We start from the raw sequence: 17208 nt of genomic DNA on the forward strand, positions 1-17208 counted from the left end.
GTATCTTGTGATATATTCAGTATACACTAACTTATTGACCATATATGGATATCGTGACATTTTATTGAATATCAAGGTACGCCGCCTTACGCTCACCTCGTTGTTACGCGTACGGCCTCTTTTTCTTGCCCCAGCGAAACGCCAATACATTTTTTTTATAAGAAAACACTGTTGATGCGGCCACCTCGTTAATATATACGGCCAACGGCCACGATCTAAAATCCCAACCTGTAAAATCCCTTATAATTTTACCCCGTTTATACGACAACTCAAGCCAGTTATGTTCATCTTACCATTGTTAATATTTCATTCACTGATTCAAGTTTCAAATTGTTAAAATTTTTTACCAACATCCGGAAGGCATTCATGGCCAGTAGCGCTGCACTTTGTCATTGTTTGTTTGTTTTGTTTGCATTATTTTTGCACGTGCAAATATATTTACAAAATATACAAAATAAGGAAACGAAGCCCGGGCAGGCTAGTAAGGCTTTCTTGAAGGACTACTTACCAAACAACAGAATAAAAATGCTTAAAAACTGGTTAAAGAAAACTAAACGCGCAAATGCCCAAAAGCAAAGGAACACACAAAAAGCGAAAAAAGCACACACAAGCAGACCAAGAGAAGTAATGGTTTCCTCGTGATCACGATCAGTGTTGTTACGTTTAGATTCCTGGCATAGGCTGGCAGCTGTACAGCCAGTTAGTGTCTAAGTGGTATAGGCAAGATACGATGATCTCTTGTATAGGTGATCCCGGGCGGAGGGGGAGGGGGGGGGGGGAGAACTCCCATATGAAAAGATTGAGGATGCTCGTCAGAAAATTTGAATTAAACCCCTAAAGGAGTCCAACCTAGTCGTGGCTCAGGCTTTCTTTGACGTCTAAAAGATACCACTTAAATCGGGATAGGCTCGATTACCAGCCTCTGTTCAGGAAGGGAGCCTTCGTCTGTAGACAGGACTTAAGAGATCAGCGAAAATCGACATAGAATCAGAAAAAGAACGCTTTTTAATTTTTATTTTTTTGAGTGCACCCTAAAAGATACTTTGGCAGCTAAAAATAGTGGCTTTTCGTCATTAACACCCTAAGGGAGACCAGAATCGTTGATTTTTATCCCTAAGCGAGGCGACGAGCATCCCCGACCTTTTCATGTGGGAATCGCCCCCGGGTAGGTGATACAGTTTAAGGTCATAATTGCCATCATCCATTTCTATTAGTTTCTTCATGATAGCAACATATCTATGTGCGCGGATGAATCATTTGTGTGAGGACCAAGAGGGAGAATTTTGTTCTCATGGAGGTGGTTAGTGTACAGTAGCCGCATTACAAAAACCTAGCGCCGCGAGGACCCTTCCCTGATGAATTCTTTTCTACCATGGTACCCAGTGTAGACCGTGCAAAGGTGGCCTATGATCTGTTTCACGTACGGACAGACCTTTTTCTTACATCTTAAGCCTCACATTCTTGTGAAAAATCCTTTGTCTGGAAACATCAGTACGAGGCTAAGGATGTACAAAGTATTGTTATTCAAATTTAGGCACCATTTATACAAAGGATGTATGAATGGCGGCAATTTCAAATTGATATTTGATTTTGTGGAGCTGCTAATTCCGTACAGAAACAAGCTATGTACAATTTTCATTTTATAGGGACTTTGTTACTTTCTTGCACCATATATAGGGACGAAGAAGTAAACTGTAAAGCTGTTTTTGTGCTATAAAAATTCGAGCAATTTCGGAAGCGAGTCGACCTCACTTCTGATCAGTTCTACTGAGATACGTGGCCCAAGGGAGTGGGGCTGGGAGTTAAGTACTTAAAACTATTAAAAGAAATTCTTTTACGGGGAGGCTCCGCCCCGAGGTCTAACCCCTCACTTGTAAACCACTTTGACAGAAAAGGAAACCCTTTCGTGTATCTGTTAATTAAAAAAGGTACTCTTTTCACATACTACTTAAGAAGAATTCATCCTTTTCTAAATCCTTCGAATGAAATTAAAGAACAATATTTCGGGAGAACATCAAGCATTACTATACCAGAAGAGATGATAACCAAAAAACAAGAATTTTTTGGTCAGTTCATGTTCTGGGGGAAGTCAAGGTATTCCGATTTCCCTACCCTTTCACATACCTGAACTTGTGAAATCCCGACCCTTTTATATGCTCCATACGTGGCAGGATACATAGCAGTATATGTTGACCAAAAGTCGTCCAAATTACTTAGAAACTCAACTTAGCTAGAGAAAGGGAACTTCATCCGCGATGTTGACACTATTTTATCGCCCGAAAGCCGCACATCTAAATTCCATACGAACTCTTGCGTTTTCGAAGTGTCATTAATATGCAAATATTTTGCTTACATCACCGAGCTGTCCAAGATTCAGCCAGATCATAAGCGATGCAAAACGTAATGCAAAAGACAAACTGTTGGCGTCGTCTTTTAAATGTGCACGTCAAGGATGAAGCAATTCATTGAGATGGGTACCAGGGTACGAAGACCTTCCTTTTGAGAGGGCGCGAGTAGTGTTCGTCTCACCGGCATGAAAGAAACAAAATACACCGCAGTAAATGAAAGCGAAGCTTGCGGATATGGGAGGATTTTTACGAGGAAACAAGGGAGCATTCCAAATAAAACAGCAGGAAAGGTAAGTAAACAATTAGCTTATAACGTTTAACCGAATTATATTCTGGTTGATATGAACAACATTTGAAAGCTAGATTAAACGTGTTTTTATTTCAAATGCGCGGCAAAGGCTTAAAAAATTCAAGATGTTTTTGTTTTCGATTTTCTGTATTTTGAACCTTAAATCTGATAATTTTAGTAAACGTCATGAGGACTTCGAAAAATAAATACGAAAAGTTAGTCAAACAAGACTGAAGAAGACGGATATTTTACAAAGGCGATGTATTGTTGCGGCTAATGTTTTCCTTGAACAAAGAACTATATGCATGCCACTCTTTGTCACGTGGGGGGCGGGCTCGCTTGGTTTTGTTTGTATACAAACAGTCGGACCGCGTGAATATCTAACAATTATTCCATGAGACCACGTTGGATACGAGGTGATAAATAACAACGTGCCCAACAAGGGCGAATGGAATAACTGTTTCTTCATATCGACAAAATGATGTGGTCATTTCAGTGTGATCTAAACGAAGTGATTTTATGAAAAGGCGTGAAATTAGCCAGCGCGAGTCATTCCTTGAGTTGAACGAAGCATGTCAGGAAAGCAAGCGAGGCATGCAGAGTTTTCTTCCGAAATATTCTCCGCATAATCACCTCCAAATGTGTCAAACGACAGAAGGTTTATTGAAAGACTGGAAGTAGTGTTGTTGAAAATTATACGCCTTGTTCAAGTCAAATATAGTAAGGGTTTACTTGCTCACGCGGCGGTCAACATCAAGACAAAGGATTGTGTTGCTCAGAATCGATCGAATTCACAGAAGTATAAAAGGACAAGATCCAATTGTAAGGTAACAAACTTTACTGGAGTGCTAAGCTTGATTTTATACTAAAAACCTGTTTTCACCAACTATAAAACTGGGGCGATGATGTGCCGGGTTTTTTTTTGTTTATTGCAATAGACCTTTTCACGGTTTCTGAGGCCATCTTACTTGGGGAGCAAACACAAATTACCGTTAATGTATGGGGGAAATGCCGAATCTACTGAATGTCTAACAACTCACGGAAACTTCAAGTTCTGAAGTATTTATCAAATAAAAACTGAAGATACGGGGGAAAAAAATTTACTGATCGCATTTGAGGGAAATAGCCCCACTAGAAAAGCCATTACCAAATTTTTCCATTTTCCATATATTTGTCTGTAACACCGAGTCGGAAATCGCGGGAACATTAAGAGACATTTGCATGAAAAATTAAAAGTGCAATTCCTCGCAGCAAATCTATGTTCTTCAAATTTGACCAAAAAAACCTTCTGCTGGGTATCTTTTCTTTGTAACTCATAAAATACTCGGAAGGTCAATCACTCTCAACTTATTGGGCATCGAACTTTTAACTTTTCCCACCTATTCACTGTACTTTTTGTTGTCCCTTAAAGCATGATGGCGTCAGAAACCGTGAAAAGTTCTTATTAAATTGGATTATTCATCTTGCAAGAGTACTATCTCAACGCGAAATATCGTTTATATTCTCTAACACTTTATTAGCTCATTCCTAGATGAAATCTACTAATTTTTACGTTATAACTTAGAGTTTCTAGCGCTTTCGTGATACAAATCATAACACAAACTGTTTCCCAAATATGGCAAACTACGTATAGGTATCATAGGATATCTGTTTTGAGCGGACAGAACATAGTTTACCATATTTGGAAGTGAGGCTACCGTAGTTTACACTGACTTGATGACCATATATGGACATCTTGACATTTTGTTGCATAATAGCTGTTGATTACCTTAACTAATAGTACATTTGGACTAACTTAGAAAAAGGTGCAAAAGATGCAAACCCGCTTTAGTTTGGGCTTGCAGAAAAAATCGCACAATTCCGGAGACCTCTTTGACCTTCTTTTTTTTTTTTTTACCTCAAACAGAAAAGCTTTACTATCCTGTTTTGACTTATATTTGATATTCGTCAAAGGTTTTGGAGAAAGGGGGGTTACGACTATCATTACAATCTATATTACAACTGTTAATTCGTTATTTTCTCTCCCTTTGAACATTCTTTTGTCAAAGTCGCTCAGACTAAAACCATTTTATCAAAGTCGCTACGACTGAAACCATTTACCCTGACCATTTCTGTGTAGTGTTATTACTAAAGTGTAAAATCTAAGTTCCAGCCCTGTTTTAGAGCAGCTAGTGATGATTTAATAGTATCATCCAGCCATCCGCCGAAACTATAAAATGCTCTGTCCACCAAGAATACATCCTGTCCGGTCAGCGGTCGCACGGTCCAATTTTGAACGGCCTCTAAGGAGAAGTTGGCACCAGGCTTTTGTAGAAACCTACGTCATTAAGTAATAAGTTGTTACATTCTCGCTACATAAACAAGGGGGGGGGGGGTAGGAACCTAGTAGGGAGGGGCGAAGATTCACTCAGATACAAACCAACTTGACTAGAACTTTACACATTTCTCCTTAAGATTTTCATGTAATTTGCGCTTGTAAATGAAACTAATACAAATTGTCATAAAAAATAAAATCGTAAGTTATGATTTCTGTCAAGCCCCCCAAATACAATAAATACATTGACATGAGCAGCAAATAAATCTAAAATTTCTGATAATGTATGAGGCACAGCATAATGTACACAGACATGACTACCCCTCAAGCTACTTCAAGTGTCACGTCGCGATTCCAAACTATCAAATACTCTTTGCTGTCGGCTTCAGAACATTGACCCCAGAGTTATTCTCTTTTGCGCATGACTGATGACGCGAATAGTTCTCGGGAACCCGGCAAAATAGTCATTTCTGATAAGTTTCCTTTGAAACAATGAAAGCGCTCATTATCCATGCAGCGCCTTTTGGAAAGGAAACATTTGCTCTAACAATGGAAAGTATTTGGTAGGAACTTAGCTTTTATTCCACATGATAATGGCAAGGTCAAATTTTTAGAATCTCGTGTCAAAATACGGAGGCTCGAGAAAACGTCGACGAATTTTAAAAAAAGTTTTGAAAATTAATTAAATTTGCAAACATGAATTTATAATGTAGGCAGAAAAGGTCGAACAATACATGCTAGTCTTTGCGCTGCGCGGGCATTTAGCTACGTTCGCTCAGAGTTCCTTTAGCTTCTTGTCTTGGTTAGTCTAGAAATTGAAGCTCTGTGGTCGAGAATAGCTTCTGAAGTGACAGTGTTGAGTTATGATCCAGGGTATGCGAGGGTCCATTAGTTTTACCAGGGGAGGAGAAGGGGAAGGAAGATTTCACTCACCAGAATCCTTCGTCCCAGTACTTGTACTTAGTCTCCAAAGGATCTGGCACATCCTGTCTTTGAAACTTGTACTTCAGAGCTCGCTTCAGTTCTTTGTCAACTTCTTTGGGAGATATCTGCAGGATTTTCCCCCACTTGTCACTGCATCCTCCGTTATTTGCTATTGTATGCAGCACAGCTGTTCCGTTAGGACCAACACCACTACAACAGTAACACATATAGTCCATAATAAGTAACAAACGATACTGAGACTGTATCCCAAGGGGGCACCCCTTAGATTTTGAAACACCACGCGGACCGCCAAATTTTGCCTTTGTTTGAGACCGAAATACGTCGTTTTTCATATCGAATGATATTGTTTTACGGCTTTTCTTTATGTTTAAGAATAAAGGCTCGATTTTCCGTCTTTGCTGTGAAGAAGAATTCAATTTTTTCTCGTCACTTTCTCCCAGAAGTTTATGGTACCGACTGATTTTCAGCTTTCTCGTTTTCTACTTAATTCATAACAGCCTCGACCTCTTTAATCATCTCTATTCAAAACAGAAAATACCTTTTACAAAAGCTTAACACTGGTCAGATTTCTACTATAACATTTTAACTCTGAACGAACCCTTACTTGTAAGGCATGGTAATTCCCAGACAGTTGCTGCTTGAAATGAACATGTCCAAAGGTTGCAGGGAGTTATTTTTTTGAGCAGCGATTGAGTCATTCCACCATGCTTCTTTATACACCGCTGCTCCATGGAACGCGGGCACGGTTACGATGGACTTAAAGATGTCGTGACCTGTGATGTTTTGCATGACGTCACCGTTTATCTTTTTGAGAGCCGTTGGTCCAGCGGTGATTACAGTCTTGTTGGCTTTCACAGTAAAGTTGGTAGTTTGAAGAACAAACTTGTCCTTTCTTTTATCAATTGAGGTTATCGTCTCTTTGAGGTAGATTTTACCACCGCGTTCTCGCACTTTTTTTGCGAGGGATGTGATTAACTCTGACATACCTTTGTTCGGTCGTCTGTCGTCGTCTCTCGCATCTATGACGAAAATCTTTTTCTTGAGATATGTCCTGTAACTGAGTGGGTTTATGGCTTGCATGTAGTCACCCATAAAGTCATAAGTTTCTGCCATTAACTTTGCTCCCTCGGGTGATAGTTCGTAAGACAGGAAAGTTTCCGCTGTAGAGAACTGCGTGTAATTTCTAGCAGCATCGTAAATGAACTCGGCAGTTTTCTCAAGTGATTTATTATTCATTGGAACGCGATCCAGCAAAGTTGGAAAGGCCTTTGATTTCAGAACATCAAAACTGTCTGCAAACACACCTCGAGCTTCAACACGACGCGTTTTTCGGGTCCAGGAGTCAGCGTAAGTACTAAGATGGTGTTCGAGCTCCCTAAAAAAATTAATTTTGTGAGAGTCACATATCAAGTCAAACCCAACAATGACTCAATTAACAGTTATAAATTTCTTTTCGTCACGTGCGGTAACACAAGTTTGTTATTTAATTTTAAATCGGGATCGTTAATACAGAGGTACTCACTGTTCGAATGGGCCGTCACCGTGAATATTCCACTCCCCAAGTCCTTTAAAGTAAAAAGTAGAAAGATTTTTTAACAAGTTTTATCTGGTGGATGTCCTAGAGGGGAGGTGGTTACATCTTATGTTGATCTTTTACAATGCTGTAATGTATATACTTGAAATGAAGTACTTTTGTTTAAGCAATGAGGCCCAATTAGGGGTTTTCGGGGCAAGGAATATTTGAGTAAAACAATAATTGTGTACAGGATATCTGGGGGGGAAATTAATCGGATATGGGATCAGATAAAACAGGTTATCAAGTAGGAGAATCGTTAATTTTTGAAACTGGAACACAGACCTCCCCCTCTTACCTACCAGGGCCTCAGTAATAACACGCGAGCGCAGTTTGTATGCACCGGCCTGTCCAGTGTCAAAAGAGAGCCTAGCTGGTTTTCCTCGTAAAAGTAAAAGCTTTTTCAAACTCATTAACAATTCTTCTCAAACTCATTGACAATTTATCAAGTTTAAACGAAGGAAATCATGACCGTGACATTGTTGGGATAAGTGATCTAGCTTGATCTTAATTAGCATAGACTTTTACGATGTTATTTCTCTGTTTTCTCCTTAGTTTTAGTTTCGATTGAGAAGATGTATCAAACACTCAAGACAGTGTTCGACCACATTTCCAAACACCTCGAAGATCGTCAAAAATACTCCGCTGCGCGTCGTATTTTCAACTCTCTTCTCGGTGTTTGGAAATGTGGTCAAACACTGGCTTTCGTGTTTGATATATTACATCAAGTTCGATTAAACTAAGGAAAACATAACCGTGACGGTGTTTGGATTTCTGATGTTAATTAGCATAGTTTGGTGCGATTTTATTTTCCCTTTCCTCTTGTTTTTGTAGTTTCGATTGAGATGGTATATCGAACACCCGAGACAGTGTTTCACCACGTTTCTAACCACCTCGATGTTCGTGAAAAGACTCCGTTACGTGTCGTATTTCAACTCTCTTCAATCTTGGAAAGGTGGTAAAACACGGTCTTTCGTGGTCAATATATCAACTACCTTAGATATTGAAATTAACCGTCCCAGTATATAACAGTGATAAAACAATTCTTATACGAAATATATGGCGATAGAGAATTAGTTTTAGCTTACCCACTGCAACGTCTGGTGCTTGGGTAAAATTGAAATCAAAGATTTTTCCTCCAAGACGATCTTCTCTCTCAAATACACACACGTTCGTCTCGTTTGTTTCGTCTTTTTTGTCAAGAAGTGCATAAGCCATCAGTAGACCGCCAGTTCCTAAGAATTGATAGAAATTTAGTCAGAAAACAACAACAATAACAATAACAACAGCAACCTCTGGTTTCAAAAACATTTCATTTGAAACAAAAATCGCATCCCACATATAGAAACAGCTTATGGAAACGGGAAGTGACGAGGAAGAAAAGCAGAGACAAGACATTAGGCCCAAAATACGCGGTGATATACATATATACTGTATGTCAAAAATGAGATACAGACAAATTTTCAACGACTAGCTATTAATCGACCAAGTGTCCAAAGCTGTTACAGCGCCTGCTCTCCCTGTAGTCCACTTTCTTTCTTCAGTGGTAAATCAAAAACAAAACAATAGTTTCCTAGCATAACGTAGTTTTTCTTGTGAAATGGTCATACGTGACGTTGAAGTTAGAACCGTTTTGTATGTAGAGCATGCTGTAGTACCATGTCTCATGCTGCACCTCATGGAAGTACTTCTCAATAGGACCCACACTGGGGCTGCTTAATAGCTTTGGTTTGAATGGTCACACACTAGGGTTGCATCCAAAGACTTAAAAGTTAGAACCACCTTGTACAGCATAATAAACAGTACCACATCTCAACTACCGACTGAAAGTACAGGAAGGTCACACAACTGCTGTTATGTAAGTTAGAACACCCTAGTCTAATTCTTACCCCCTCCAACTATAGCTACACCGCATTCTAAGAAAGTCTTGTCACTGGGGACGATGGTCGTGGGTGCCTGTGTGGTCGGTAATGCGGTAGTTGCTGCTGCTGTAGTGGTCGTTGTTTGACCAGTTGTCTTTCGAGTGGTAACGGGAGTTGTAGGTTTTGCAGTGGTGGAGGGTTCTTTTGTAGTTGACGGTGCGGAAGTTGCTGGCCCTTTAGTAGTTGTAGGTCTTGTAGTTGTAGGACCTGTCGTGGGTTGACCAGTTGTCACCTGAGTTGTCTGTTCAGCAGTGGTAACAGTCGTTTGTTGCTCAGTTGGTTTGCCTGGTGTTGTTTCTTTACCAGGAGCAGTGGTGCCCTCTTTAGTTCCTGTTGTTGTAGCCTCACCAGTTGGTTTTTTTGTACTCTCGCAACCTGGTAGGATAAACAGAAACTCCTTGATATAAATTTGATGTTCTACAGTTGTTTGCTTTCCGGGGAACGTAAAATCCGGGGAGGGGGGTTGGGGGGCTCCCATATAAAAATGACGGGGGTGTCCGTTGTACCTTTTAGGGGTTAAAAAAGCAGTTTTAGTATCTCTTAGGATGTTCAGCCTCAAAAGATCCACAGCGGGAGCTTTTGCAGTATCTTTTAGGGTATTGAGCCAAAAAAAGTATGACAGGAGATAATGTGTTGTGAAAGAATTGGTAACTCTTAGGGGAGAAAAAAATTTCAAGCCACGCCAACAAAACATGATCTTGGTAGCTCTTACTGTCTTAGGGATTCTTTTGAAAATTTCCGACGAGCATCCCCGTCTTTTTTATACGGAGTCCCCTGGGGGACGTAAACTCTTCTGATAAGAGAGCGCTAAAAACCCAGACTCCAGTGGAAATCATTGCCGTACATAAATATTATTTCAAGAGTTTCTAGCAAGGGGGTATAAGCGGTTTGTAACTCCGGTTCAGTATCGTGAAAAAACAGCCTCGCGTAATTAGCCAGTCAAATTCTAGGATTCAGGATCCCGGACCGTTGAGATGTTCAGAATATTGGTTTACTTTTGCGGGGTAACAGGGGGAATTGTAGTACATTGATTTTTCTAATCTTTTTCATGGTCATTTTCTGACCATTGTGCATGTTTTATTACCAGCCGCTGTTCAGGAAGGGCGCCCGCATTCCTCGGGGACATGGGTTACGTGTTTTTACCTTTGATTGCCACACGGCAAATCACGTGGCAACCGCGGAACATCTACACGCAGCAAGGCATGAGAGGGCGGCGGAAATAAAACAGGACAACTCTCATTGCAGTTAATTTTATACTCGAAATTCGATTATGTTCGCATCGCAAATTACCTTACAGTGGGATAGATTTAGAATTTCGATAGATTACAGGCACAATACACCTGCGGAATGTCACGTTTAGCAGGTCAATTCAGATCACGTCAGATATATAATCCTATTTCGCTCATATACAAACTTCATATAGAAGGTTCCTATAGGAAGGAAAGTTCCCCTGCCTTAGATTAGAGTTGTAAATGTTCAATAACTTTCTTTACACGTTCGGGAGATGATAAGTAACATTGTCATTAATCATTTCAAGTTAAGAATATGTAGGAAGCGCGAAACGTGACCGTGAATTTATTGTGCATTTCCTGTCGTCCCCTCTTTTGTTTGTATAGTTCATGCCTGACAGAAATGAGACACATTTTTGGCTTTATAAACAAAACCCTTTTAGACTTTTCAGAGATTGTGGTTTCGCTAGCTTTTACTACCTTTTTGCGATAAATAAAATAAAATTTCAGCTTTGTAAATCAGGATTTCCTCATAACACAGCGGCCTCTGCGTAAAAAGACCGAAAGGTCATCCAAGGAACAATGATTGAATAGTTTTTACTGCAATGTCGCTGAGATTTGGAATTTCACTCTTGCTGCATCTCAATAACATGTCTGATACTGCACAGACATTCCTGTGTAGTTGCGTGCCGTGCCAAAAACAATAAGATACAATGATAAATTTTGTAAATGTTCCGTTGTCTCAAGGCTTATTACAAGGCCATTACTGAAATTTTATATCACCAGACGGAAATTGCAGGTTACAAATCAAATCAGTTCACACCTCGAAAGAAAACATCACGAACTCTATCTTACGTACTGGTGCCCAGTTTTACGAAAGACTTCTACTACATTCCTTGTGTCAACTACAGCTTTTTACAAGCGAAAACAATTCCTGTTGTCGTAAATTCCGCACAGATATAGTTACAAGAGGAAGACTTGAAGTGAATTGTCATGCACAGAATACATGTTTTCACCGTATTTATGCCAAAAACAAACAGTTCCTAATGATATTTTCTCCCTTCTCTACGCGATCAATAAATCACTTCACTTCGAGAGTCGTTGTTAAAATGTTTGTGGAAACTAAAATGTTATTTACTTGATACTCAAGGGCTGTCAAATTGTGCTTTCTGCGGTAAATGTTATTGCTTCAAGAGGAGGAATACTTTATTTTTTTAAAGAGCGATGTTTTGCTTCCTAACGTAAAAGAAGCTCCCGGTTCAAGGATCTGTTGCCATGCTTCCCTTTGTAGATGGCATATGTTACGTTATGAAATTTGGTTTATAAAATACAAGAGTATTAAATTGTATTGCGATAAAAACATTGACATTTTCAAAGAGTGCAGTGCAGATACAGACCAAATTCAGTAACAAAATTCTCTAATATGCTTGACCTCTAAGCTATACTTGACTTACTTTTAAGCTAGTAGTTGTTCGTGTTTTGGTAAATCATGATGGTAGCTAATAAATAGAAGTTATGTTTCGTGACAACTGCTCTCGACGAGCACTCGCTTTTAAACAAGAGAATTCAATCTGTTTACCTGTGCCGTTAGGGGAATCCGTATCTTTTATAGCAGAATGTTTGGACGCTATTTTCCCATTTTCCATCATTAGGATCACTAGAACCAGTCCAGCTATAATGACCGCTATTACGAAGAGGAACAACAAAATTTGCCAAACACGGAAAGTGCACCTTCTATGGAAACAATCACAACAGTTGCATCTCTTTTTAAAATAATGCTCTTGTTTCGTCACATCGTATCCTTCGCACACTGTTAGAGTTGTGGCACTGTCGAAAGTCCGCACGCTGCCCATTTCATGTAGTTTGAGGTAAACGAGAAACAAACTTTGCACCGATTGACGTTCTGTAGCAAAGCTAGCCAGCGAAATCTGACTCCGTGTCGAGATAACCCCCGATTTAAATTGACCGCCACGCCTTTTAAATTAGGACGTCTAAACATTGCGTCAGTGAAGACGACAACACGACAAGGAAAAAAAATTAAACTCAAAAGGAAGATTTCAACAGTCGCCTTTGTGATGCTTTACTTTGTATATCTATCTTAATCCTCCACATTCACCTTTTCACCTTTGTGAGACAATTTTTTGGTCTCCACCGATGCAACAACAGTTGCTGCTTTCCATGACAGATCGACCTCGGAGCGTGACCACCTCACGAACTAATGTCACGCTAGCATGGATCAAACGAAGGAAATGCGTCATGCAATGATGTACAAAGTACTTGCAGATTTTATGTACACAAGGTCGCCCTGAAGTCAATCTCTTTTAATTCCTTCATGTTTGCCTTTGATGTAAAATAATTTAGCTATCACCTGTTTATGCTCACGCGCACATCCCTAATAACGACAACTCTATGTGACATGGTATATTGATATACTAGTAGTAATCAGAGATTATGAGAGTGCGTTCGACGCTCTCACTTTAATATATAATTATATATCGTAAATAAATGATTTCACTAGCTGACTTTCAACCTTTGTCTACTGCTAAAATCAACATTTTTCAGCAGCAACCGAGGTTTTACAGTCAGATATGCATAGTGTCAAAGTCCATGCTAGTGAAGAGGTCACGATTTGTTGATACGTTGCGTGACGCTGTCAGTTTCTGTAGTCTCTCAAGTTTCATAGAATATTTAAATTACGTACATTATTCTAAGCTAGCATTTGCAGTCGCGTGCTCTTTTCGCGACTAATTTGAGTATTTCCCCTGATGAATAAAGTAGTCTTATGGATCTTGCCTTCAGAGTACTTTTCCACCGATTCCAAACAATAAAATTTCGACCGGACAAAGACTGAGCTATCTGTCGCGACTGGAACTAATCAACAAATGCAATCAAAATGTAGCTGTTCCCACGGTTGTCATCCCAAAGCCAAGTCATGTAACGAACAAGGACAATTTCCTCAGATTGCGATAAATGCTGCCATCGAAGCGTTTAAATTCGCCAAAATCTAACGCTGAGAGCACATAATAGCGAGGCGTACGGCGACTGAACAGAAAGAAGTCAAAAAAGGATCCATCGGAAAGACGAGCTCAGATGGCCTGCTCACATACTCACATGTTCGTCACATGTCTTATCACATGTCTTAGCATTAAACGGTACCAGTTTACTGGCCGTGACATGCCCCTGCAAAAATCAAGCGGGGTGGCTATTTTGGTGTCCTTACAGGAATGTGGCTTTTTTCAGCCTAGAACCGTCCACAGGGAAACCAACTCTGAAAAGCCACAGGTCAAAATTAGGTTTGCGTTCCACTTGGTCGAACGCAAAAATAATTTAGCTATCACCTGTTTATGCTCACGCACACATCCCTAATAACGACAACTCTATGTGACATGGTATACTACAAATGAAGAATCACAATTCATATGATCTTTTACAGACACCTCCATAGACGGAATTTTGAGCAGCTCGCGGTCTAACACCTCCATTTGTCGGACGATCTCCCCACCCCACCTTTCCCCTACAGAGAGGAGGGCGTAGGGAGTAGGGAGAGATATCGAAAGCGAACGACCTCTGGCTTTGATCGACCATTGATTATTGAGAATGCAGGTCAAGATATGAGGCATTACTAAGATAACTGAAACAGCATGGCATTCAATTCAAGATTTTATGAACAAAACTGCCAGAGACTGTCTTATCATTTGACCGGTTCGAAACTAATTTAAGTACATTATTTTTGTCACGCAACTTTGCATGCGACTTCGGATGGACTCTAGCGTTTCCATGATAACGTCATCGGACTTAAGCATAGTTTTTGCGTGTTTATTTTAGCTTGTTACTGATGGAAAGTCAACAAGAACTGATACGTTTGGTGCCTGATGTTACTTTAAGTCAATCCACCTTTTATCGTACGTAAATATAAAAGAAGTGTAATCCAGTTAAAGCTGATGTAAACTGGAACTTTTCCGAGATAAGCTTCTTTGTCCTAGATAAGGGGCATAAAAGATAACTTGGTTTCTATAATCATGATGTATAAAATGAATTTATAGACTGAAAATGTTGTTTCATGTGAACGTCTTGCGGAGATCAAGTTGCTAAATGTGACCTTCGTAAAGGGAATATATTTCCTGTTGCGGATTTCCATTGTCAGCTGCTGCACAGAGTGGTCACATTTTTGACCCTGAAGGAAGCAAATTTCATTGAAAACATTTCTGGCAGCTTTTAATTTCTCCTTGACAAAAATAACTTAGTTTGCGACTGCTTTCTTTGACTTCGTGCGAGGCGTCGTTTGATATCAAAGTGAAAACGAGGCCACGAAAATTCTCGGGAAATCGAAGCCAGTTTCGTTTTTCATCAACATAAAGGGAAAGCGTCCCGTGAGTTCAGTTATAGGATTAAATACTTTCACTACCTCATGGGCTTTCCTTTCAGCACCGCTTTTTATCTGAGACATTCCATTCTGTCTGCATCATGCAGTTAGCGCGTGAACAACGCCAGGAATCACGAAATTGTATACGGCTGTTTTGAGCAAGGTCTCGACAATGCTGAAACGAATTGTCTGTAGAGTAAGTTTATCAACAGTTGATCAAAGTTTGAGGTGTTTCAGCTTGATAGAAGGAAAAATAATGAATACTTGTAGTTTCTCCTTCATTCGCGCCGAAACATGGTGAACGACAACAGTAAGCGACCTCTACCCGTAACACCTTTCGGTATTGTCGCGGACTGAACTTTTCTCTCGAAACTGCTTTATCAAAACATGAACTGATTCAGCACCGATTTAAATACTTCTGGCGTATTATAGTTGCAAATTTGTACTAAAAAAAACAGTCCAGCAACGTTTCTAACATACGTTTCTGTCAACGTTCAACTTTCAACGTTTCAGTAAAGGAGTAAAAAAAACGTTTCGTGCGAAAAGATGTGCCTCTGATAAAGCAAAAGTCATTTTTATGCAGCACATAATAAGCCCGATCATAAAGTAGACTTTTTTTCATGACAACCACTTACTCACATACAATTCAAAGACATTATTTAATATAAAAACATTAGCGGCCGATCAGTAAATCAATCAATGAGCTGTTTGCAGCAGAATTCTATCAACAAACTACCTACTTCAGCTAAAAAGTCGATATAGTTTGTTTGTCGGCAGAAGCACGTTGTTTATTTCATACTCGAGACTTGAAACTGTCAGCTCATTAGATGCTGTGTAAATGTCTTTAAGAAGAAAAACACTTCGTCATCAATATCCCCTGTGTGGACTCTCAACACTACAGAATATCACGTATTGTCTGTTAGTAGGATGTGGGTGATAATGACTTTGTGGGGAAGGAAATTTTGTGATAAATGTTATTGAGAAAACAGCATTGAAACGGCCATGCTAACAGAATCATCTAAGAATGTCACGTGACTGATTCGTGGCTTAGATAAGTGGAACGAACGATTGACAGTGTCTATGCTTTAACGCATGGTGTTGTTATCGTAGACAGAATTATTTTGTTGTACAACGCAAATACTGATATAAAATAAGTGGCCCTTATTTACCTTTGACGACTCCAGGCGAATCTGTGCCACTTCTGGCGGAGTATTTTAGGTCTGTGGTTCCAGGTCCGTACATTGCGAGTAGAAGCCCCATAAACGCCAGAACGAGCGCGATTATTAACAGGAGCATCAAAATATGCCATACACGAAAAGAACATCGCTTGTTCAAGAAATCACACGCACAGCGACATCTCCTTCTTGAATAATGCTGCTGGTTGGTTAAATCGTAACCCTCGCTGACTGTGAGTGTTGTTGAACTATCGAACGCACGCATGCCAGATATTTTACGTGTGTCTTAGTTTGGACGGGGACTGAAATAAATTTGGCTCTCCGACGAAAGTTTACCGGTTTAATATGTAGTACAGGAAAGCTGGCTGAAGAAATCTGACTCCGTATGACTGACCCCGCCTTAATGACGGAGTATAATTATTGAATCGGAATGATCGAAACACTAAACGTCAAGTCTTCCGGCTCTCAATACATAGCGTATCGTTTTCCTCATTCAATACATTCTAAGTGCAAGTTTGCATTTTGAAACAATCTTAATGCTGTTATACAATTATTGCTTACCAAGCCGTTTAAAATCATTTTCGGCGTAAGCAGAAACTTCTTCCGCCTTTGTGGCGCATCAGTAATTCTCACGATAACATTCTTACAAGTTCAAAATTTTGACGCTATTAACTGCATTGATGTATCGCCATACTTTCTTTAAATAAAATCTTTATCTTTAGGCATAGAAATACCGAGCGGAGGCATGCTAAAAAGTATCGATTTCTTTGTTATTCACAGCTGAAGCCCGTTGCCATAGCTACATCCCACATCCCCCGTTTCCTTCTGGTTTCCTAGCCATTTGAAAAAAGTGTTTATCTACGTCATCGAACTCTGCGTGACGTATGTCCACGGAATACCCGGCGCATCAGGTGGCAAGTAATGCAGGTCAGATGAAAACTGAATCAAGTCAAGTTTAGTTTATATCTGTATGTTTTAGTACCTTTTCAAATATGTAAGTCACCGATATTCATAAACTGTTTGTTCTGATACGCCCTCGTGGCTAGTCGA

General features: G+C 39.8%; 1 protein-coding gene across 1 annotated transcript; it reads right to left on the reverse strand.

The window, feature by feature from the left end:
- Positions 1–3571: 3571 nt before the first annotated feature.
- On the reverse strand, positions 3572–16144 carry LOC145468879 (uncharacterized). The gene is made up of 7 exons (XM_081452585.1): positions 12200–16144; positions 9359–9766; positions 8558–8704; positions 7419–7461; positions 6501–7271; positions 5885–6085; positions 3572–4954 (listed from the first exon to the last, which is right to left on the reverse strand). Exons 1-7 carry the CDS (start codon positions 12471–12473, stop codon positions 4765–4767), a joined length of 2034 nt encoding a protein of 677 aa, XP_081308711.1. The 5' UTR covers positions 12474–16144; the 3' UTR covers positions 3572–4764.
- Positions 16145–17208: the final 1064 nt, after the last annotated feature.

This window comes from Orbicella franksi, chromosome 14 (genome assembly GCF_964199315.1).
Source record: "Orbicella franksi chromosome 14, jaOrbFran1.1, whole genome shotgun sequence".
NCBI classification, from domain to species: Eukaryota; Metazoa; Cnidaria; class Anthozoa; order Scleractinia; family Merulinidae; genus Orbicella; species Orbicella franksi.

Coding starts and splice junctions, on each gene's coding strand:
- LOC145468879 (XM_081452585.1), bottom strand. CDS start 12,473: ATGGGCAGCGTGCGGACTTTCGACAGTGCCACAACTCTAACAGTGTGC. Junction 9,767..12,199: donor GGATTCCCCTAACGGCACAG/GTAAACAGATTG, acceptor TTATCCTACCAG/GTTGCGAGAGTACAAAAAAA. Junction 7,462..8,557: donor AGCACCAGACGTTGCAGTGG/GTAAGCTAAAAC, acceptor TTTACTTTAAAG/GACTTGGGGAGTGGAATATT.